This window comes from Cheilinus undulatus, linkage group 6 (genome assembly GCF_018320785.1).
Source record: "Cheilinus undulatus linkage group 6, ASM1832078v1, whole genome shotgun sequence".
Lineage (NCBI taxonomy): Eukaryota > Metazoa > Chordata > Actinopteri > Labriformes > Labridae > Cheilinus > Cheilinus undulatus.
The window spans coordinates 4,750,539-4,775,681 of record NC_054870.1 but is presented as its reverse complement, the minus strand read 5'-3'; the positions used below and the strand labels follow the sequence as shown (position 1 = coordinate 4,775,681).

Below are 25,143 nucleotides of genomic sequence, written 5' to 3'. Positions count from 1 at the left end.
CAGTTTCTGCATTGAGCAACTGTTGTTGTAACACCTCATTTTGTTGTTTCAAGTCCTCAGTTTCGGCCCTTAAAACAATGTTTTCAGCGGACATTGAATCACACCTGTCCCTACAGTTAGAAAGGTCTTCGCTTTGTTTCTGCAAGTCCACTTTGTGAGCCTCGTTGTCTGCAGTCAGCTCTCTGAGGCCATCTTGCAAGCTGGACCTTTCATTTTCAAATTCAAGGATCAATTTCTCCACTGTCTCTTCATTTTGTTGGGACAGGGCCTTAATTTCTGTCTCCAAATTGTCTTTTTCGGAGCACAAGCTTTCATTCCTTCTTTGCAAGTCCGTGATTTCTACAGAGAGGTTTTGACTTTCAGTCCTTGATGCTTCCATTGCAGTTTCTGCATTGAGCAACTGTTGTTGTAACACCTCATTTTGTTGTTTCAAGTCCTCAGTTTCGGCCCTTAAAACAATGTTTTCAGCAGACATTGAATCACACCTGTCCCTACAGTTAGAAAGGTCTTCGCTTTGCTTCTGCAAGTCCACTTTTTGAGCCTCGTTGTCTGCAGTCAGCTCTCTGAGGCCATCTTGCAAGCTGGACCTTTCATTTTCAAATTCGAGGAACAATTTCTCCTCGGTCTCTTCATTTTGTTGGGACAGGGCCTTAATTTCTGTCTCCAAATTGTCTTTTTCGGAGCACAAGCTTTCATTCCTTCTTTGCAAGTCCGTGATTTCTACAGAGAGGTTTTGACTTTCAGTCCTTGATGCTTCCATTGCAGTTTCTGCATTGAGCAACTGTTGTTGTAACACCTTATTTTGTTGTTTCAAGTCCTCATTTTCGGCCCTTAAAACAATGTTTTCAGCGGACATTGAATCACACCTGTCCCTACAGTTAGAAAGGTCTTCGCTTTGCTTCTGCAAGTCCACTTTGTGAGCCTCGTTGTCTGCAGTGAAGTCTTGCTGACCTCCACTAGCTTCCCCTAGCAAGGCCTCTGTCTCAGTCTTGTTAACCACGTCTGGCTCCTTGAGCACTTCATTTTGTGATGATAAATCGTCCCACCTGTTGAACAAGTTATCAGCATGTTTACAGAAGTCCATGTCTTCATCTCCAATATAACGTTTTATGTTTTTCAAGTCCTGTCTCTGCTGATCCTTGACTTTGGAGTGATTGAGTAGCATTATTTTGGCCTCCTGAAGCTCATTGTCAGAGGACTCAAACTTTCCCTTCCACTCTTCCATCTCAGAATAGACCATATCTCTTGTTCTTATAAGAGACTCCATCTGGATTTTCAAGGCACCGATTTCTTCCTTCAAGGCAAAATTTTCACTTGTTAATGCCTCATTTTTCTCTTGAACTTCCTTGTTTTTCTTGCCTCGGCACTTCCAAACGTTTCTAAGATGCGCTCCTGTGTTTCTGCGACGGCCTTTATTTTCTTGGAGGTCTGTGACAATATTGTCGGGGGGCTGATTGTCTTGGCAGAGGTTGTCAGGTTCATTCGGAACACTGACAATGTCTAATGAGTCTTGTTGGCTCATTTTTATTATTTTTTAAGCTTACCTTCAAACAAAAAAAAAAAAACGGTTGTAAAGTTTTGATTGATTTTAACACAAAGTGTATAATCTAATATCTTAAATATTTAACACTGCTGCTATGCTGAAGGGCGTGTCTTATGGTTCTTTCGTCCTTTCATCCTATGAGGTAAGGGAATTCCCCTGATGAAGGAATCGCCCTGATTAGGGAATTCCCCTGATTAGGGAATTCCCCTGATCTGTACACAAGCCTCCTGATGTACTTCCGATTTTCGCCAGAGATCGGCAGGTCCGTTTCCGGTTGCCTTCCGGCTTCATCTGCATCGCCATGAATTTTTCAAGATGTCTGCAAAACTTGCCAAAATTTTTAATTAATGATGTTCATCGTATCGTGGATGCCCACTCCCCTGCTCCCAATAGTAAACAGGAAAAGGGGTTTCGTCTGTACATATCCAGTTATTTGCACCAGTACGACCGTAAGTAGGTTCTGTGTTGACATTAGCCGGCCAGCTAACGTTAGCAACGTGCTAATTTCTTAGCTTTGTGTTTGTTTCGTACTTTCTTCATTGTAAACGTTAGTTGTTGTGCTAACTGTATTAACTTTATGTCCCTCGCAGTGTCAGACAAAGATAAAGCCACAGGTAAAGTGGTTGTCAGGGCATTTTGTTACAGATCCACGAAGAAAGCTGAGAAGCCCCACAGTTTGAGAGTATGTTGAAGCTAGGATCGATAAGACAACAGTCATAAGCCTGTTGCTGTAACAACCCAGTGTTCCCGATGTTCCTGGGGGCTTAGCTAAGGTTATACATGTTTAATGTAACACTTAAATCTAATCTGCACATAATAAAAATAGTGGATAAAATAACAGGTAAGTTTACCTTGCTGGTCGCCACTGGGTTACTGCATGCGTCTTGTTCATGTTACAATGTTGTTACCAGCACTTTTTTATAACCCAGTGTTCCTGATGTTCCTAGGGATTCAGACTCATGTTTGATGTGACTTAACTCTTAATAGGATGAAAACACTGGCTAGAGAAGGCAGGTGAGTAGGGATGTAACGATATGAAAATTTCATATAATGGTTATTGTGACCAGATTATCACAGTTATCATTATTATTGCGGTATTGTTTAAATGTGCTCAAAATGTTTAAAAAGTACTTATACACACACTGAATCTAAGAAAATTGGTACAGAAAGAACACTTTCACTGTTTCATGTACCTTAAATAAAAATCAAATGTGCATATAAAAGCAACTCTTCCACTTTAAACAAAGTAATGTGGCAGAAACATTGAAATACCATAAATAAATAAAAATAAATGTGCATTAAAGATGGCACCTTATGGCCGTAAGGGGTAACTGTTGTAGATAAAATTACTTTTCTTTGAAGAACTGATACAGAATAGACACTTTCACTGTTTGGTGTACCTTAGGTAGGAATCAAATGAGCATACAAACATATTAAAGTAATGTGGATGTAAGAACAATACAATCACATGTAAACAAATCCACAGTGCAAGTGTTTAAAATAACATGATAATATATACAAATCAAATGAACCACACTGATAGTCTGTTCTCTCCTTCATGAGAAATAGAAGAAATAATATAATAACTAAATAATATAAATCTATTATTAATTAGGTAAAAAAAAAATTTTAAATATTATTATTATTATATTATATTATTATGATATATAATTATATTAACATACTATTTATCTATAAGAAATCCCCAACCTTTACAACCTTCTGCAATGTTTTAAAACTGCGCACTTCTGCATCTGAGAGAGTGCTGCTGCTTCTTTTTCTTCTCTGGTGTTTAACGGCAGCTGGCATCCATGAAATTGCATTACTGTCACAGAGCGCTCCAGGAATTGAGCAGTATCACCGTGAGTTTTCAAAGTGCGGTAATCAAACACGGTTTTAACAATAATTCAAATTTGAAACTGTATTACTAACCTTCTCGAATTTTACCACGGTTTATAGTGATACTGGTTATCGTTACATCCCTACAGGTGAGTTTATTTAGCTGGTCCCCACTGGGTTGATTAATATTTCGTTCATCAGGTCTTTTTGTATCTTCTTGTGCTTCTCACAGTTGTTATTAGCTATGTTTTACCTGAAATTAGTCATTCATTTAAGGTGCACGCTGGTGTTGTAGGTAGTCATGATTCATATCATGAATCAATGAAATCGATTAGGGATATTGATCTAGTGCAGTTGGAATTTTATACAAAATAATGTAACACACGACATTTTCTCAGTAGCTATTAGATATAGAAATTATTTTAAAAACCCAGATTGTGTTCCTAAAGAATGATTAAACAATGAAACAAGCCAAGACTAATAAGTATTAACCATAACATGTTTCTTTTGCAGGTAGTACTGAAAGATTCCAGTCCTATGGAGCTGATGCATCACAGCTGCACCTGTGTGGCTGGAGCAACTTTATGTAACCACTGTGTGGCTTTGTTTTTCCAGTCAGCACATTATTCTCAGCTGAAGGTGCCAGTGGTCCCCCCTGTGCTGAGCTGAGGGAGAACACCAATGGCACAAGCCCAGAACTTTGGTAAGTCAAGAAAAAAAAAGGCATATTTACCTGTTGTACAGTCATTATACATGTGTTGGTGATATTTTCTAAACTATATCCTGCCTAACTTGATAGGGTGTGAAGCCAGGCCCTGTGCGTAAGATGGCTGTGCTGTCTGCTAAACCAAAGTGTGGAGCAACAACAGAGGGTGTAAGGTAAAAGCCGAATACTGTAGATTTATTAAAGGAGAACAGAGGGACGTCTAGCACACTGCAGGGCTCCAAAAATATAATTATTTATTGCACCAATGTGACATTTCGAGTGGAGTAGCTCTTCATCAGACTAAAGTGACAAGTGCAGAGCGCCTCATTACATGCAGGTGAAGGTAATCACATAGACGATCACATGATCTGATTTCAGAGTCATCACATGAACATGTTTCAAGGACAAACAAAAAAACATAAACATACGACCCAGTGGTTATGTGCAATACTTACAATTTCAAATGTTCAAGATATAGTGCTTATATGTACACCTAATTATAGAGATAAGTCAAATGTAACAAATCCTGCACATGTAGCTCTAGGACCAGAGCATGACTGTGTAGATTGCAGTAAAAAAAAAAACAACAATTTTTACACTTTGATAAAGTACAGAGAACCAAATATATAAGTGGGCTGAGAACCTCCACGGTATAATGTAATGATTATCAGGCTAGAAGCCGTCATAAAGTACATTATTAAAGCAGCGCCTGAAGTACTGTGGGTGCTATTGATGAGTCAGAGATGAACCGTCATCCTATCAGGAGAGGTAAATACATCTGATCCTGTCATTCTATGAAGCTATTACCCTGAATAATCTTAAGAAACCAGGTCATTGATAAAGCATAGTGATAAATAGCAAAACAGACCAGTTTATAGACAATATTACACGACTTTCACAACTAACAGTTCGGAGCACAAATTCATAAATCTATAGGATGATTGAGTAATAGTGGCAGAGGTGAACCACAGCATGCACATTATAAAAGGGGGTGGATATCCATCTCTTCAATGAGACCTTTGGGTGATAATGTATTAAGAGGATATATCCAGAATACCTCATGTTAAAAGAGAATGTTGTTAATACCTCCTCCTCTCTGTGGGAGTGTGACATGTTCAATACCAGTGTGACTTGAAGAGGCAACTGAATGGCTCTGCAGATCAGAGTGGTTAGCTACAAGACTTTTTTGTCATGGTTTTCTGATGGCACTTCTGTGTTCTGAAATCCTATTTTTTAAAGGTCTGGAGGTTTTTTTCTATGTAAGCAAGTCCACAGGGCCATTTAAGCATATCGATGACATTAGAAGTTTTACGTGAAATGACGCCTTTAATATGCTTTTGCCTGTGTGTGGATGACAGAAAGTTTTCGTTTTGCGAGTAAAGTTACACTGTTGACAATTAACACATTTATAGTTGCCAGGTCCCAGGGTGCTCAAAAATGTGGGTTGGTGAGATGTCGGGGTTACGGAGCAGTCTGCTCTCACCAGCATGTTACCTAGATTCAGAGGTCTCTTAAAAACAATCCACGGTGGGTTTACTAGATGATCCTTAAGGGCTGGATCCGTGGCAATAACATGCCAGTGACATTAGAAGTAGATAGATGACATGTCTTTAGCTAAAGGTGAGTATGGGATGGCACATGTGATCCTATTGTTAGATTGGCTTTTTTGTTAGAAAACTGATTGGAAGCCTCTTGTACCCACTCTTTTTTGTAACCTCTTTTTTGTAAATCTATTTTCTAAATCAACGCTTTGACTTTTGAAGTCAGCATCTGAACTACAGATGGGGCGCATATGATGGAACTGAGAGATAGGAAGGCTTCTCTTTAAAGAAGTGAGATAGAAAGACTGACCATGTAAAAAAAGAGTTTCTATCTGTTGGTTTCCTGTATTAGATGGTGCTTAAACTTCCATTATTGTTGATAATTAGTATGTCCAAAAAGTTCATTTTGTAAGGATCATGTGCCATGGGGAATTTCAAATGTTCATTTTGAGTGTTCATAAAGTTATTGAAATCTCTGAGTTACTCCTCGGTAGAGGTCCATATGAAAAAAATGTCATCTATGTACCTTCTGTGTGTGGTAATATACTGTAGGAAAGGATTCCTTGCAGGGTTCAGTACGACGTCCTGTTTGTACTTTCCGACATACAGTGATGCAAAACTGGGAGACATTTTGGATCCCATACTGACCCCTGACACCTGTAAGAAAAAGTCATTGTCGAACAGTGTTAATTTTGGCAGCTATTTTTAATTTTAGTTTAAGTTTTAGTCTTTAAATGAAATGCATTTTAGTTTTAGTCACATTTTAGTCATTTCTACCCTTTTCAATTTTTGTCGTTGTAGTCGACGAAAACTCAAAACATCTTAGTCTAGTTTTTTCCATAAAAAGTCTTGACATTTTAGTCTTGACTTTTAGTCCAAGCATTTATTTTCTTGTCTAAATTTGGTACCAAGTCATGGTCCTGTCTTCTTTGCACTCTGCTAAACCTGGGGTCCCTGCTTTCTACAGCTGAGAGGTAGAAGAGATACAGATGCATTGCATTTTGACAGATTTACCCACAGTGGAGAAATACTACAGATTTTGAATGTCCGACGAAAAATAAATTACTTGTAAGGGCGCACTCACACTAGGCCATCCTTACCGTGCCTAGGCCCGTTTCAGCCTAAAGTCTGGTATGTTTGGTCAGTGTGAGTGCAATCGTTCTGTGCTTCGGCACGGCATGCTTCGCGGCCCCGGCACGGATGGACGAGGTGGGCCTAAGCACGGCACGGATGCAAATGAAGGAGCACAAACGCGGGAATGTGACGTAGCATCAAGTAACAACAAAAGGACCCGCCCCAGAGCAGAGGTAGCAGCTGCAGAGACAGCAGGATTTTCAAGAGAGAGAGAAATATGTATTTTGTCTCACTGTATTTCATCAAGCTACAAAGATTTTATAAGAGCTGAAGAATTTCACTTCGCACAACTCCATGACCTCTTTCTAATGGATCCCAGTCCAGTCCACATTTCTGACCAGTTTCAAACAAAGTCAGGCTTTAATGACTGTAAGAGGTTTTTTGGTTTGTGAAATAAAACTTCTTCCCTTGTTTTAGTGACAAACAGCAGCTCACGGGATAACACCTTTCGTCCTCCATGCGTAAAGCAGAGTGCCAAATATGCGGACAAGTGTGTGCCGGTTAATCTCACGGCTGATTTAACCTCTCTTACTAAAAAGCATAATACCAAAGTATCATCCACTGAATTAACTTACCTCTAATTCTATTTCATGTCACCAAGCAGTGAAATTGGGATCTTGATCGCTGACGTTTGGACAGAACATCGTTTATTAATCCTGAGGCGCATTCACTTCCAGCTTTCATCAGAGGGTTAAAATAGCTCTCGTCACTGTTAAAAACATCTTTTATCTGAACATTTAATCCTGCTCTGAACACAGACTGTCTGGTGACATGAGAGCTTGTTTGGTGCACCACTGAAAGGTATCCAAACGCAGAGAAAAGGCTCAGTTCAGGGCGCGTAAAACAATTCCACGGGGATTCAGATAGTATATTGACACGCAGAAGAGCAGCTGTAGGGGCTCATATGAGATAAAAAGTCCGGGTTTCATTCATCAGAAGTGCTTGTTACTCTGATCAGACTCCAGATTATATGCTGTGAGCGATAATTCTCCGCTGTGAACCGCTTTTTCTCTCTCTCTCCTCACTGGGCTCTGTATAGTTAATGTAGCTGCTGATGTCAGGTGTCAGCTGAAATACCTCTGGTGTCAGATCAAATATCGTATAAATCTGTTGATATTTTACAGCCTAAAAAAACAACACTTATACATACTGAGTCATCGACACCTATAAAGTCATGAACGGTGGATACTTCGTGTGATGACGTCGGCGCGTGACGTATCCGCGCCCAGGCCTGGATGCGTTGAGCAGTGTGAGTGTGGGCCAAAAGGGGGACAGGGGAGGGGGTGAAATGGGCTTCAGCACGGTTAGAATACGGCACGGTACGGATGGCCTAGTGTGAGTACGCCCTTAGTCTAGTTGTAGTAATTTTGACAAAAATTAAACTTATTTTTTGTTAGTTTTAGTCATCACAGGTGTATTTTTGTTAGTTTTAGTCTAGTTTTTGTCATGGAAAAATGGCTTTCGACGAACAGTTTTAGTCATAGTTTTAGTCGACAAAATCAACACTGTTGTCGAACATAAATAGTTGTTGGTCAGAACAGTTTGCATTAGCTCTAATAGGCATGTGATGCTGGATGTATGGGAGGATTCTTGTAGGAGGAAAAGTTCAGCTGCTTTCATTCCCTCTTGTATGGGAACATTTGTATATAGGGATTCAATGTCCATAGTGACTAGAAAACAATTCTCTGTATTGTGTTCAACAGCTTGTAAGGTTTTGATGAAGTCAATTGAGTCTCTGATGTAAGAGGGTAATGATGTGATGCAAGGTTGTAGAAAATAGTCTATGAAGGCAGATATTTTTTCTGTTAAGGAACCTGTAGTGGTCACAATGGGTCTGCCAGGAGGGACATCACTGTAAGTTTTGTGTATCTTAGGTAATGTGTAAAAAACTGGGATAATGGGGGAGCTGACCAGCATAAAGGCATGTTCCTGCTTGGTGATATCATTGCTGAGAAGGAGCTTGTCCAAACAACCATGCATTTTGGTTGTAGAGTTACCAGGTAGTTTGAGATAGAATTTCTCATTTTCTAGTTGTTGCAGAATCTCTGCATTATAGGAAACTCTGTCCATGATAACCAGTGCACCACCTTTGTCAGCATTGCTAATAACAATGAAGTTGTCCTTTTTCAGAGTGTCCAGCTCATTCTTTTGGTCAGATTATGCATGACTTTGTATTGTTTCTTATTTTAGAGCAAATGTAAAAAGTTTCTCTCTACTAGTCTGCAGTAAGTGTCTATGGATGAATTTCTGTGTTTTGGGGGAATGAGGGTGGATTCACCTTTTAAAGGGAGTGCTAGGTCTGGAAACAATAGATGATGGTGTCTCCTGATGAGCGGTAGTGTCCATATCTCTAGAGGGGGAGGCCCCAGAGGTTTCTTGTGGAGTATGAACATGTGCAGAACCTTGGTAGTCTTTAAAAAACTCCTTCGGACGCGGATTGCGTAAAAATTTCTGTACATCAATGTAAACATTGAAGTCTTTACAGTGGGTAGTAGGACAAAAGAAAAGTCCTTTGCTAAGAGCAGAAATGCATATATTGGACACAGGTTCATGAGCATGAACATTTGAAATTCTCCATGGCACATGATCCTTACAAAATGAACTTTTTGGACATACTAATTATCAACAATAATGGAAGTTTAAGCACCATCTAATACAGGAAACCAACAGATAGAAACTCTTTTTTACATGGTCAGTCTTTCCATCCCACTTCTTTAAAGAGAAGCCTTCCTAACTTTCGGTTCCATCATATACGCCGCATCTGTAGTTCAGATGCTGACTTGAAAAGTCAAAGCGTTGATTTAGAAAATAGATTTTACAAAGAGGTTACAAAAAGAGTGGGTAAAAGAGGCTTCCAATCACTTTTCTAACAAAAAAGCTAATCTAACAATAGGATCACATGTGCCATCCCATACTCACCTTTAGCTAAAGACATGTCATCTATTCATTCATTCATTCATTCATTCATTCATTCATCCGTTCATGATTGATTGATTCAATCAATCATTCATTCAAACTTCTAATGTCATTGTGCTTGTGGCGGCTGGCTGCCATACTGTGTCTCACACGAGAATACACACAAGGTTTTGACTAGCCCTTTGGGACTAGAGGTAAGACAGATATTTTTGCAGTGTAAGAGCTCATATGCTGAGCAGGAAATGGTAGGGTGGTGGTGGTGGTAGACAGGCAGGGTTTTTACAAAGATCCTCCTGAGCTGATGTCATTAAGTTTCAACTAAAGTCCGACTACAATATACGTGTAAGAACAATGAAAAATGCGACTTCCTGGTGATGACTCCTTTAAAATAGTCTGCATGAATGTTTGAATGAAAATATGTGTATGATACCTACGTAAGTTTTATGCTTCACACAGGAGCACACTGTACAAAGGCCTCAGTGGGGATTTACCTGATCTCTCTGTTGGATTAACAATATCAGATTTCACAGGACAGTACAATTGATGTCAACCAAAATTGGTATACCTACACTGATATTTCACAATTTTATTATTTCCCCCATTTTCATAAAACATATTTAAACAAGTATTCTGCTTTGAAGTGGGGGAAATTTTTTTTGAACTAAAAGCAATATGAGAATGTCTACACAAGGGTCCTCCATTATGAAATTAATTGTAGTGGGGTGCGGCCCTGTGCATAATGAGTAACATGCTCACATGTTGCTCATTCAGAGTATGGGGACTGTTTATGGTATGTTAATAATGATTTGTTACTTCCCTAGGTGACAGAGATGTATAAGGACTTCTCTGCAGCTGAAGCGCCGGTGACCTGCAGCATGGGCATCAGCTGTGAAGTTCCTCTGGTTGACTCTGCCCTTGGCCTGGTTCAAGCTGGAAGTCCATTGTCATACCAGCAACAGCAAAGAGAGACCTGCTCTTCCATGATGCCCCACCACCTCCTTCTCTGGTTCTTCAGAATTACCGCCTGCAGCCATCCAGTTGCATGTTTGTCTGCAGTGAACCACAACAGCTACACATTAAAAGTCTTGAGGTCACTTGATACACTGTGCACAAATTTGAGTGTGCTACAAGACCACAAAGTTCATGTGGTGAATGGCATCAGTTAAGGAGGCCTAGACTGACCGCCTCACGGTTCAGGGAGATCTGTCAGGTCAGAGAGAGCTCTGTTGACAGTCTGGCTGACCGGCTACTTCGGGGGACCCGTCAGACTGCAGCTATGAAGAGGGGGCTTGACATGGAGGCAGACGCCATCTGGGAGTATTGCCAGATGAAGAGGGTCAATCACTACCCCTGTGGATTTGTAATCCACCCTGACACCCCTTAGTTGGGGGCATCTCCCGATGGGTTAATTTTCGACCCTTCAGAGCCATGTCAGTTTGGTTTGATTGAAATTAAGTGTCCAAATGTTAAAAGCTACATTGACTGCCCGTATCTCAAAATGAGTTCAGGCAAATTGGAGCTCAAACAAACACATGCTTATTACTCACAAGTACAAGGGCATATGCTGATAACAGGAATGAACTGGTGTGATTTTGTTGTCTCAGCTGAGGAAGACATACTAATTCAAAGAATTTACAAGAACAGTGACATGTTTGATGTCATCAAATACAAAGTGGACAGGTTTTATTTCCATGTCTACATGCAGAAATGCATGTAATGTGTTCAAATCCAGTCACTGTGTGTAATGTAAATATGTTTATTTTGAACTTGTATGAATTTTTGATGTAATGCTGAATGTGTAACAGTGTGTTTACGTTACAGATTATTCACTGTATGGAACATCAGATGACTGCTTTATTAAAATCTGAACAGGCAAAAGACAATCAGCTGTCATGTGTCACACTTCTGTGGTTAATACAGATGAATAGGTGAGAATTTTATCTCTACAGAGCAATGCCCCATCACTTTAAATGTTATCTGATTATGCTTTTAAAACTACAGGTGCAGCTCATTAAATTATAATATCATGGAAAAGTTCATTTATTTCAGTAATTCAATTCAGAAAGTGAAACTAATATATTAATTACACACAAAGTGAAATATTTCAGGCATTTATTTGTTATTTAAATAATTACGGCTTACAGCAGCCATAATTATAGAAATGTGTAGTATGTCAAGTACATTGTACAAAATTGCACAATTTCAAAAAAAATTTAGCTCTAAGAAGTGTTAAGTACATAAAAGATGTGAGAGAGAATCAATCAATTGTACATAAATACAACTCTAAGAAAAATGTAATTTACAACAGTTTAGGAATAAACATGTTCATGTCAAGTTCATGAGGAGGAGGATAAGATGATATGGCTACAATGTCAAACTTAATATCTCCATTTCTGGACAAGAGGTCCATTTTGGTAATTTGAGAGGAGACATGCGACTGTGAAGAGCTTGTTTATGCTCCCTGAGATGGAGAGAGGGATAGTGGTATCAAAGAGTTTATTTTCTTTAACTCTTTGGATCATCCTCTCGACGTGCACTCTCAAACGAGCAATGGACTGCGTCCTCAGATCATCCACCTCCAGCATTTGTGTCCTCTTGGAGAGGAAGGCAGGACGATGAACAGTCCCAGGTACAAGATCATCCACCAAGAAGCCCTTATCAACCATGATGGCCATGTCAGGTGTTAAGAGTGATGTAATCAATGACTGAACAAAAAACGCCTCCTCGTCGCTCATGGAATCCTCAAAGAGTACCGACACAAAAGTCAGGGCTCCATGAGGGGACATTCCCACCATCACCTTGAAGTTGGAGAAGACTTCACTCTGATAGAGCAGGGATGAAGGAGTTTGACACCGTAGCTCTGTGCAGTCAAGGACTACTTGCATATCGCTGTAGATGCCATGAAAGTCTCGTGGAAGACTGGCCTTCACAGCTACAGGAGACATCCATGTACAGACATAATTCGGCTGACTGTTGCTCTGTGGATGTTAAATCTATGGCCTAGCTCCCTTTGGGTACAGCCGGTGGACAGGTATGTCAGGAAGAGGAAGAGTTCATCTATCAGCAGCAGTTTCGGGGTGGGGGGGGGTTTAATTAGTGGTATTTCAAAATCGTCATGACATGCTTGTGTGTGTGTGTGCGTGTCTTTGTGTCTCTAAGTCTTGGGGGGTGTGTGTGTGCTTGTCTTTGTGTCTCTGAGTCTTTGTGTGTGAGTGTGGGGGTGTCTTTGTGTCTAAAATAAGGGTTTATCAGGGCGCCAGTGTGAGAAACGAGGAGTTTTTTTGAGCTGTAAACCATGTGAAGCTACTACATGGGTATCAGAGAGATGGTGTGAAGCCTTGAAAAAAGGCACAATACCCCCTCTTTAAACTACTGAGACTGGACCAGTTGCTTTTCCAACAGTTTTGTGTCTCTGATGAAGACATCCACTTCTACACAAGATTTCCTTCACAAGAGGTTTTCCAGGCATTCTGGGAAGCTATTCAACCATCAGCATCTCTGCTTGTTTATTAGTCAAAAGCACAGAGAAAATATCTGATCCCAATTCCCCCAGCTCACAGTGCTGGTTGCAGTTAATTGATGAATTTTTCCTGTACTGCTGTCGTGTTTCTGCAGGCCTGAAAGAGAAAGTGTTAGCTGAGATATTTCAGGTCAGTATATCCACCGTCTGCAGAGTTGTTGTAGAATGGGCCAACTACCTCTACCTGCTTCTTGGCTCCCTTCCCATCTGAATGAGCAGGGATCAAGTCATGTCCACCATGCCACTCAAATTTAGGCAGTACTGTCCAGAAGTGAGGGTGATCATTGACTGTACAAAGGGGCGGTGCCAGAGCCCCTCATCTCTCACTCTCCAGTCTTAAGTCTTCTCCAGCTACAAAAACACCACGACCTTCAAGGGGCTGATTGGGATCTCCCCATGTGGTGCTGTGACTTTTGTGTCGAGTCTCTACACCGGCTCAAGCTCAGATCGAGAGCTCACTGAAAGGTGTGGAATTCTTGACTTACTGGAGCCAGGTGATGGCTGCGTGGCAAACAAGGGATTCACCACTGAGAAGATGCTGGCTGACCATGGGGTAGTGCTGATCATACCCCCCTTAAAAACCACAGCACAGTTCAGCAGAGAGGATGCTCTGAAAACCCAAGCCAAAGCTCAGCTTCAAATTCTCGTTGAGAGGGCGATCAGAAGAGTCAAAGAGTTCCCCAATGGGACACTACCATTCCTCTGACTCTGCCTGGAACAGTCACCCAGCTGTGGACCAACTTTTAGGGACCACTTGATTTGAGAGGCCACATACCTGTGTCATAGATACTGTAGCATACAGGAAACTGATTATCTTGACAAAACAGGATGTTTCCTCAAATGTTGAACCATTAATATTTCCCAGACTTATAATTTGGTCACACTGTCTAACTTGAAAACAAAAAAGATCAAATGTTTGTGACTTTTCACTTCTAGACCTTCATTAGTTTGCATTTTACACATAAAGTAGCTTCTGAACTTCATTAACATACAACAAACAACAGCTTCCTAACTGAAAATAAATATGAAGAAAGACTAAAAAGCAAGTCAGAACTCATTGTTGTTCTCTAATATAGAGTGTAATTGTTCAACAATATTGTGTTTCATGTCTATGAAATGTGCTACATAAATAGTATGACTTAAATAACAGAAACATATCCTTAGTGTTAAACACTTCATTTAAACACATAAAACCCTTTTTAAAAGGTGAGATTGTACATGATTTTTTTCACTAATGATAGTTACTGTACATACTTCTGAAGTTTCTGTGCTGTTTTTATATTTTCAAGATCTAGGGTACTTCTTGTAGCACTGCCTTGAGATACACAAATGTTGTAAATATGAAGAGTTGATTACACACATGGACAAAATTGTTGGTACCCCTCTGTTAATGAAAGAAAAACCCACAATGGTCACAAAATTAACTTGAATCTGACAAAAGTGATAAATAAAAATTCAATGAAAATTAACCAATGAAAATCAGACATTACTTTTGAATTCTCATGAAACAGGCCTGGACAAAAATGATGGTACCCTTAACTTAACATTTTGTTGCACAACCTTTTGAGGCAATCACTGCAATCAAACGATTTCTGTAACTTTTCAATGAGACTTCTGCACCTCTCAGCAGGTATTTTGGCCCACTCCTCATAAGCAAACTGCTCCAGTTGTCTCAGGTTTGAAGGGTGCCTTCTCCAGACAGCATGTTTCAGCTCCTTCCACAGATGTTCAATAGGATTTAGATCAGGGCTCATAGAAGGCCACTTCAGAATAGTCCAATGTTTTGCTCTTAGCCATTCTTGGGTGTTTTTAGCTGTGTGTTTTGGGTCATTATCCTGTTGCAAGACCCATGACCTGCGACTGAGACCAAGCGTTCCGAAATTGGGCAGCACATTTCTTTCTAGAATACCTAGATAGTCTTGAGATTTCATTGCACCCTGCACAGATTCAAGACACCCTGTGCCAGATGCAGCAAAGCAGCCCCAGAACACAACAGAGCCTCCTCCATGTTTCACAGTAGGGACAGTGTTCTTTTCTTGGTATGCTTCATTTTTGCGTCTGTGAACATAGAGCTGATGTGCCTTGCCAAAAAGTTCCAGTTTTGTCTCATCTGTCCATAGGACATTCTCCCAGAAGCTTTGTGGCCTGTCGACATGCAGTTTGGCAAATTACAGTCTCGCTTTTTATGATTTATTTTCAACAGTGGTGTCCTCCTTGGTCGTCTCCCATGAAGTCCACTTTGGCTCAAACAACGACGGATGGTGCGATCTGACGCTGATGTACCTTGACCTTGGAGTTCACCTTTAATGTCTTTGGAGGTTGTTTTGGGCTCTTTTGTTACCATTCATATTATCTGTGTCTTCGATTTGTCATCAATTTTCCTCCTGCGGCCACGTCCAGGGAGGTTGGCTACAGTCCCGTGGATCTTAAATTTCTGAATAATATGTTCAACTGTAGTCACAGGAGCATCAAGCTGCTTGGAGATGGTCTTATAGCCTTTACCTTTAACATGCTTGTCAATAATTTTCTTTCTAATCTCCTGGGACAACTCTCTCCTTCGCTTCCTCTGGTCCATGTTTAATGTGGTACACACCATGTCACCAAACAGCACAGTGACTACTTGTCACCCTTTAAATAGGCCGACTGACTGATTACAAGTTTGTAGACACCTGTGATGCTAATTGGAGGACACACCTTGGTTGAACATGTCCCTATGGTCTCATTATTTTCAGTCTTTTCTAGGGGTACCATCATTTTTGTCCAGGCCTGTTTCATGAGTTTGTTTTTTAAAATAATTCTGTTAAACCACAGTTCAAAAGCATTGTCTGATTTTCATTGGTTGATTTTCACTGAATTTTTATTTATTATTACTTTTGTCAGATTCAAGTTATTTCTGTGACCATTGTGGGTTTTTCTTTCATCAACAGAGGGGTACCAACAATTTTGTCCACATGTGTATCCCTTTTTCTTTTAAACAAACATTCCCGATTTTAACGTCTCTTCACTCTTTATGTATTGTCTATTGTTCTCTGCTGTTTTGAATATTGCTATCTGTATCTTGCCTCTATCTGTAAAGCACCTTAGTCAGCTTGTGCTGTTTTTAAATGTGCTATATAAATAAACTTGACTTGACTTCTATCACGGGACAACAGAGTAAATAATATATGTGAGTATACGGCCCGTTAGGGCTTCCATACATTCCCTTCAACACAAAAATTCACAATGCATCTGCAATATGAGTAAAAATAATTGCATTTAGATGTTTTTTCAGATTGTTTCGCCCTAAATTTAATGATGATTGCAACAAATTTTTCAACTAAACAATTGAGTTAAAAACAGACTACTGTGATTGAAGGAGATAAATAAAGACGTGTTCTGATTCATGCATCATGTTATGTCATCCTTACTTAAAAGCCTGGCCTATGGGAAAGAACAGTTCATGTTTTATCAATCTAATACAGTTTTGGTTATAATATAGAATGATTTAAAGCTTCTGTTTGTTGAAAAATACATAAGATGAGGGACTTAAATAACTGCAGGTAAAACCATCAATGCAATTTTGGGAAAAAAAAAAAAATCTCAGGTTATTTTCCTATATTGTTCAGCCCTAGCAACTACTCAGTACTCTTTAACTGAAGTAAACTTTAAATACTTTCTTCTTTTACTTGAGTAGATTTATAGACCAGTACTTTTTCCTTTGCATTGCCTTCTCTTGTTGGTCCAGGTTGGACAGACTTTTGAAGGTCAGCTGAAGCCAAATGCGTTCCTAAATACTTTTTACCTTTCCACCCCTAGTTCTACTCTCAGGACCCTCCAACAATTAATAAAAACACAAGAGCATTACCCAGCCAGACTGAAAAAAACTGAGAGTTAAATAGTAAATATCTCCCTATTCCCTTGCAAATTTGTAGTACCGCTGTAGCAGACAGGGGATCCCTGCAGCACAGCAGTGTGTTAGTGTGTTGGGGGGGGGGGGGGGGGGGGTGTTATTTTCTGTCTTATTGATTCATTTTTGATGATTTGATGCTCTTTTATTATCTTAATGTTGTTGTGGTTACAACAACTGTGAAAGAGAGCAGGAGTAGAAAGACCAAATGAAAGTATACAGAAATCATACATCTGTCCAAAATCCAAAAGGAAGGTGCACGAGAACTCTGTAGAGTTTTACTCTGGAGCCTTTAGTCTGTGAACCTCTGGATTCCTGGACCAGTGTGAGATCCTGAATGTTTGGTGGCACTGAAAACTTCTGGTGGCAGGACTTCCCTCCAGTCTTTGGAATATTGCCCCTCTGTATGCTACAACTCTGCTGTCCACAAGTTGCCCACATTACCCTATTTCCCACACTTGTCTTCCACATTTTCTTTCTCACACATAAATGTGGAAAGCAGCATAGTAATATCAGTTTCATGTAAAAATATCAAAACAGATTTATGTTTGATGTAGTTGACTTCTTAAACACTCATCCAAACCAAAGTGGGCTGGTGCTGAGCTGAAAAGTCTAACATGAGGTGAAGAGAAAAACATCTCACACACTGCAGAGCTCCAAAAGTCCAGGTTATATATTGCACCAAAGTTTCAAGCATAACTGCACTTCATCAGACTGACTCATGATGACTGACGTTCAGATAAGTTCTAAAAACATCCGTTGTTGAGGTTGGATTAATGATTTATAAGGGTTAGGATTAAATCAGTGTCTTCTTTTCCCTCACTATTGTTCTGACATTGTAACTATATCCTAAGTGTTTGACATCCTTGTATTATGCTATGCTTCCTATTTTAATATTATTTTCTATATGTCCCTTATCCTTCTTTTCATGTTTAACATCAATTTAAGACATTAAAGAAATGATCAAACATCGCTCAAAGGTCATGAACATACAATAATCCCTCCTTTTATTAACTTTATCATTCATACTCATGAACCAAACACAGAAGATCTACAGGACCAGCTCTCAGAATCTCACTCTCACATGCAACCGAACATCATCATGTGCAAACCATCCACGTGTTTCTGTGATCGTTTAAATGGTCTTGTTTACAATGTCAACACTGGCAAGATGAGAGCCAAGATAAACTTCAGTTAAACTGTGTGAATAGAGATGGTTATACCACCAAATGATGCTTATAACTGCCTCTGTTCTCTGTAAGTGAAGCCAGAAACACAGAATGGATCTTTGTCTTATTCTCACTTTGTAATCAGAAACTAAGATTGAACAAGAACAATCAGTGACTAAATAATGGCTCTTCACCGACAACGAACTAAAAGTCAACACAGCGGCCCTTTCTCTCCCAGTCTCCATAGCGGGTTGGCTCTGGGCCCCGAGGACCCCCTTTCTCTTTGGTTATGGGGTTTACATCATCCGGGAATTCTGGAGGGACAACAGAACAGCATTTCAGTTTACAAGATATAGATGTAGCAAAAAATTTAACAACTAAAAACTATGAGCTGGCTGTTCTAATCTAAAGAACAACTGCTGTAGTGAATTCTATGTACGGAAGAGTATTGGGGCCACTGAAAAAAAAAAAAATTTGAGACGAACATTTTTTTTTTCACTTGTGAGAAAAAAGTCAGAATTCTGAGATTAAAGTCAGAAAAAAAAAAATTTGTCTCCATTTTTTTTTTTTCAGTGGCCCTAATACTCTTCCGTATCTATGCAAGACATGTTTATTAACCAAAAGAATTCAGTCCTTGAGCCAATATGGGCAGGCTTATAATGTAGGGTTAATAATGCAGACATTTCTCAGTATTTTCAGCATGAAGTTCAGTCATTGGAAATATAAAGTTAGTATCTACTGATCAGCTTGTGTCTGGAGGAAGTTTCTGGAACTTCTCCAGCCCATGCAGCTACTATCTTATGAATTAGAGCATCACTAAAGTAACAATTCATTCAAGTACGGTACACCTGTGTAACAGAACCATGCAGACAACACAGAAAGATATCATACTTTCTAGAACATCTTTCTGTTTCTCCTCAGGGCTGTCGAATCGACCCTGTGGGGTTTTAGCTTTCTTCAGTGGCTCTTTGCTGGTTGCCGCTCCGCTGGCTGCCCGTGAACATCCTGAAGACACAAAGGAACACAAGAGCAACCAGGATTCATGAATAAAAAGGCAGCAATACAGACTTCTACAAGGCAGGAGATCCATGATTAGACCATGGCCCAGGTGTTATTTCACTACCACTCAAAGTGGAAAAATGTTGTCCTTGTCTGTGGGTGATGTTTTAGTGTGACAGACTTCCAGAGTGGCAGCTGAGTCACAGAAACCAGCTCATGAAATGAACTGGCCCCTTTAGTAATTTAATTCTAATTCTAAAGGCTGATGCACATCCCACTTAGGCTCATGGACAGGACCCTTTTCAAAGTTTATACTACTGTGATTGGCATTAGGGGTGCAACGGTACAGGTAACCCATGGTACGGTCCGTACCGCAGTTTTTGGGCCATGGTTTCGGTACGTGTTTTGTGCGTAAAAAAAAAAAACAAACTATTTTTTTCCTCCGGAAAGTATCTCTGTATTTTGCTTGTCAGTAAGAACTGCATTTCACAGTAAACAAATTCCAGGATCACTAGTGTACTAAATAATATAACACTTTTCTTTCAAGTTAACAGTTATTAAACAAAACTCTTTCAAATAGAAAACTGTCTCCTATTCTGTGACTACTTGTATACACTATACCAGGGGTCAGCAAGTACCTTTGCACAAGGGCCAGATTTAGTCTGGACAGAAACTCTGGGGGCCGGGCTTTCAAATACACAAAAAATAAACAAATGTTGTGGACTGGGTAACATGTTATTGTAGTAGTATTTGGATTTTCTTTAAAAATGCGGGACATTTTTAGTCATTATAGTGAATCAATCCCAGTTATAATGCAGCAGGTCACAAGGAGACAGGGCTGACAACAGAACTGGCTAGACCCCTGAAAATCCCAGAGAATGGACTCTCCACAACTGTGAATTAACACCAGCATTAACACATTTTTTGCCTCTTTGACCCAATTTTTGCCATTCTTTAACCCCTTTAAACAACTTTTCCTGCATGTTTTATCCCCTTTGTGCCACTCTTATCCATTTTTACCACTTTTCTTCTTTTTTTTTCCACTTATTAACCTATTTTCATTACATTTTTCAACAATAGTTGCAACTTTTAACCAGTTTTTGCCACATTTTACTTATTTTTGGCACTCTAACCCCCTTTTGCAACTTTCCTACTAACTATTTCCCTTTGTGTGCGGCTCTTAAACAACTTTTCACTAATTTGTCAGGCCATTTTTGCTGTGTTTTTGCCACTTTTTGACACATTTTTGCTACTTTTCACCCCTTTTTGCTTCCTAAACCCTATCTTTGCCATTCTTTAACCCATTTAAACCATTTCCCACGTTTTATCCCCTGGTAGGCCAGTTGATGATCAGTGCACTATACAGTAGTATCAAATATGTATAAAAAAATTAAAACATACAAAAATGTAAACAAAAAAAGCTTCTAAATGTTAAAGTGCCTCTTAGTCTTCACTAGTTGTATACACAATACAGTAGTATAAAAAGAGAGGTAAACAATTTCAAAAGAAAAAGTGCACTTATATCCTTGAAAAATTGAACATAAGAATTCTTAACTATAGGCTATATTCAGGATCTTAAGTGCAGTATCAATTAGCCAGTGTTGGAATCAGCTATTTATTCCTCTGCTATTGTGAGATTTGTTTTTGTAAGAAGATAAGCCTGTCAACATTGTCTGCAGCAGGGCGAGACAATGTCCCTTGCAGTGGGGAAAATTCTCTCACTTGCAACAGAAGTTCCTGGGACACAAAGGTGTATTGTGCAACTTTTGCAATAAATGCTCTCACTACAGGGGTAATTTTTTTGTGTTTGTCTGAAGTGGCACAGTAGGCCTGTTCAAAAGCATCCTGAGCTGTTGTTTGGCTGGTGTTACCTTTTCCAGTTGCTCCACTGTCCTGTGTTTGGGAAGCGTTATATCAGGATGCTTATGCTGCCTGTGAAGCATCAGTGCAAAATGAATTACAAATCCAAAAACCCGCAGTCCATAAGGGCATATTGTCCCGTGCAGAGCGGACCAAACGGTTCAAAATTTTACAGAGTACTGTTGCATCCCTAATTGGCATCTGTTCAAAGGGGAGCTTCTCAGCTTTCATTCAAGTCTAATTATGTAAAATTCTGACAAATATTGTGGTAACTGTAGCTCTTCAAACATCACTCCACAATTTTAAAACCTAAATGATAGCCTGTTTCTTATTTAGCCCGTCTAGGAACTTCAGGGACATGAAACTCAAAAACTGAAGTATTCAAAACCTGAAATACTCAGAGATACTCAAAAGGATTCAGGAAACACACAGAATGCTCATTCTATTTCATTATGAGATGTTACTGACAACCATAGATTAGAAGAATGTCTGACAGCAATTGCCAACATATAATCTATGGTTTAAGTCATTTTCAAAAGTGTGACATTAGTTCATGACAGGGCTGAAAAAAATGTGATGTCTTTTTAAAAAATATCATTAAGAGTTATGTTTTTATTTGCAAAAGAAATTTATTTTCTGTGTATCTTAAAAAATAGAAAAAAAAGAACAATACAGCATCCCTACACTGGCTCCCTGTAAGTTTTAGAATTGATTATAAAATTTTACTAATTAATTTTAAAGCACTGAAGGGCCGGGCTCCGAGCTATTTTTAACCCCCTACAAGCCAGGCCACAGCCTTAGATCCTCGGGCAGGGGCCTCCTGGTCATTCCAAGGTCGAGGCTCAAAACTAAAGGTGACAGGGCCTTCTCTGTCAGGGCGCCTCGACTTTGGAACGACCTGCCCGAGGAGATAAGGCATGCTGAATCAGTGACATCTTTTAAATCACTTCCTAAAACTCATTTTTATAGACTTGCTGTTATGTGACGTCGTCTAATGTCTCTTACTCTCTAGTTCTTCTACTTTACTGTCAAATTTAACCTTAAAACCTCTATATCTGCTCTTCCCGACTTTGTATTTTATGCTTATTGATTCTTATGCAATATCTCCACCTCTCTTACTTGCTTTTTAGAGCCCCCCACCCCGCTTTTATTGTGTCCCCCTCTTCTTGCTGCTATGTCGGTTTTAGCAGACTATTATCATTATCATGATTATCATTTATATCTTTTACAGTCTAGAATTTTAATTTCGTATGCTGACTTATTAATCTCTACACATTTTAATTGTTTTTATTCTCCTTCTTACCATTTTATTTATATTCCATTCAATCTCTTCCTAATATTTTAAATGCTTTTACATTTCTGGTCCTTAGGTCTCTTTTATGTAGTCGGTTCCTGTGTTGCCTGGATTGGTCTAGGTTATTCTGGGTTTTTATTTACTTATTTATTTATTTTTATTCTTGGTCTTCATTTTTATTACAGAATCTTTCATATTGGGGTTTTTATGATGTCTTTCTAAACTGACACCATTTTTGTCTTTAGAATGTTCTGCTAGTTTTTATGATGTTGGAGTTACATTGCTGGCTGAGTTTTTCATGGGTACTTCTGTTGTGGGGGTTTTGTCTTTCTTGTGATGTTTTGCTGTTTGTGTTTTGCTTTGTAACTGTGATTCTGCTTGTTGTCAAAGCACTTTGTAAACCTCTGTTTCTAAAGGTGCTGTACACATAAAGTTTATTATTATTATTATTATTACTTCACTGACAATAATTCTGCAAACACACCACACACTCATCTTCTGAATATATCTGCAGAGATCTGTCATTGACTGGCAGCAGTGGCAGCTAAGGCTACGGTTCTCAACTAGTGGCTCAGGACCAAAAAGTGGGTCGTAAAACCTTTTTTAGTCAGTCACAGATATGTGTCTGTCAAAAAAATGATGTGGCTTAAAGTCTATGATGTGCTTTTATTTATTAAGGATGCACAATATTTCTTGCAGAAAGCAATATCAATTCTGATATTTAAATGTAGTTCAGACTTAAAACTTCAGTCCTTACAACACACAATTTAAAGTCTGAAGATGAACAAATAAACTAATTTCAGTCCTTAAAACAGACTTTAAGTGTAAGGGATGATGCTGAATAAAGGTCTGTTGGTCCAGCTTAAAACTCAACTCTCTTATTTGTACATACGGACAGTATTTACATCTGCCAGTGTGTTGTAACTATCAGCAGAAATTCATATGCCGATTCAAGTAATTCACTTTTATTAGGCTAAAATCTGCAGATAGTGAAATCATACTGATATTACTGTGCATCTCTATTATGAAGTGTAAGTTCCACCCCTTTGTTTTATTATATTTAGGATTAATCTAAAGTTTAAACTCTCTTGTATTCATTGAAAATATTTGGTGGTATGAAAAAATGGAAGAAATCTGTTGTAAATGGGGTCCTTAAAAACCACGGATCTAAGATATCTTTATAAGGAATCAGACACAGTTTAACTGGTCTGGTATGTGACTGGGTTTAAAATGTCAGTGACCAAACAGTGAGTGGTGTTAGTTTAATAATAAGACCTTTAAGCTCTGATTTAACCTTGGCTAACCTTACCTTAATGACCGTATACCTTTATATATAAGAGTCACAGAGGACCCTAAAGACGTAGAAACACATTATTTGTCGTCTCAAAAATTAAAACATTCAAAATGTAAATTTTTAAACAGGAAAAACAAATGGAGTTTAACCGGCTAAAGTCAGTATACTGACCTGATAATACCGACTCTAGAGCTCGACCATTCAGGAGAACCCGTCTGCTGGTTGAAGAACACACCTGCAGAAGAACCATGTCTGCAGTGGACCAGAAAAAGCAGATAAAACAACACAAACGGTGTTTTTCTGTGCGCTCAGTCGGTTGGACACTTACACAATCGTGTTATTGTTTGTCGATTGTTAGTGACGTCATATTTATCATCACTGGGCGACGGAAATTGACATCAAATGCAATGCTTACAGGGTACCGGTAGGGGGAGATAAAGTACAGACATCAGATCAGTGGAGCCCCCCCCTCTTTTATCAGGCTGTTATAATCTTCGTGTAGGATGGAGAAACTTTGTTTTCTGTAATCCTCCGGGATCACTCTGAACACTTCTGACTGATAGCTTTACAATTTAACTTTTTTAGATAATCATTTCTGTGTCGCTGCAATAGGCAGTGTTTTTGTATGAAGGCTGTTATTTTGGTACATTTTCATATTTAAATTTTTTAGATTGAAGTTTATTCTGTACAAATTTACCATTCTATAAACTACTCAGGACGAAAATGTCCACAGTGAAAAACATTTATTGAAATAATTACAATGAATTATTTTTCCCATTTTTAAATGTATTTCTCAAAAACTTCAATCCTCACCAAAACTACCAAATATCTGAATATTTGGGATTCTCACTCTTTAAATATCGGTTTGACTACAGGTTGCTATACCCCCCCCCCCCCCCCCCCCCACACCCACACCCACCCACACCCACACGCACACACACACGCACACACATACATATATTTTAAAGGTGGCAAATTTAAAATTTTACTTCCTAATAAGGCATTCATGAAAAAAATGTCCACTTATAAAACTGTAATAATTCTTGATTTTATTTTATTTTATTTTATTTTATTTATTTTTTGGCTTGAATCTTTCAATCAACCCAAGTCCTGATCATAACTACCAAATATTCTATTATTTTCAGGATTTTAACCATTTAAAAGCCAGTTTGGATAAATGACGTCAGGTTTTATATGAAAATCACACAACAAAATAGCTACTTTCTATATAATATATGATGGTGGGCTAGAGTATGTTTTTAAATTAGACTTTTGGATGTGTCAAAGATTAGTGACAACACTGATTTTGATGCATGATTCGTTTTTTGTAGTGTCTGATTTCAAACTTGACTCCAGAATAAGCCATTTCTGGACTCATTTACTTCCATGATAATCACTTTTTTAATATTTATGCCACAGCAGAATAAAACCATGATTTCTGT

The 25,143-nt window shown here is 38.9% G+C and overlaps 1 protein-coding gene and 1 long non-coding RNA gene across 3 annotated transcripts; one reads left to right on the top strand and one right to left on the bottom strand.

The window, feature by feature from the left end:
- Positions 1-1,831: 1,831 nt before the first annotated feature.
- LOC121511341 lies at positions 1,832-11,549 on the top strand. 2 transcript variants are annotated; one of them, XR_005992039.1, is made up of 4 exons: positions 1,832-1,992; positions 3,998-4,085; positions 4,182-4,261; positions 10,501-11,549. It is a non-coding gene; the product is annotated as an uncharacterized LOC121511341 (long non-coding RNA). The 2 variants fall into 2 exon arrangements; XR_005992038.1 differs by having other exon boundaries at positions 3,896-4,085.
- Positions 11,550-18,066: 6,517 nt separating this feature from the next.
- Positions 18,067-24,052, bottom strand: sdhaf4 (succinate dehydrogenase complex assembly factor 4). The gene is made up of 3 exons (XM_041789935.1): positions 23,873-24,052; positions 19,146-19,259; positions 18,067-18,568 (listed from the first exon to the last, which is right to left on the bottom strand). Exons 1-3 carry the CDS (start codon positions 23,949-23,951, stop codon positions 18,459-18,461), a joined length of 303 nt encoding a protein of 100 aa, XP_041645869.1. The 5' UTR covers positions 23,952-24,052; the 3' UTR covers positions 18,067-18,458.
- Positions 24,053-25,143: the final 1,091 nt, after the last annotated feature.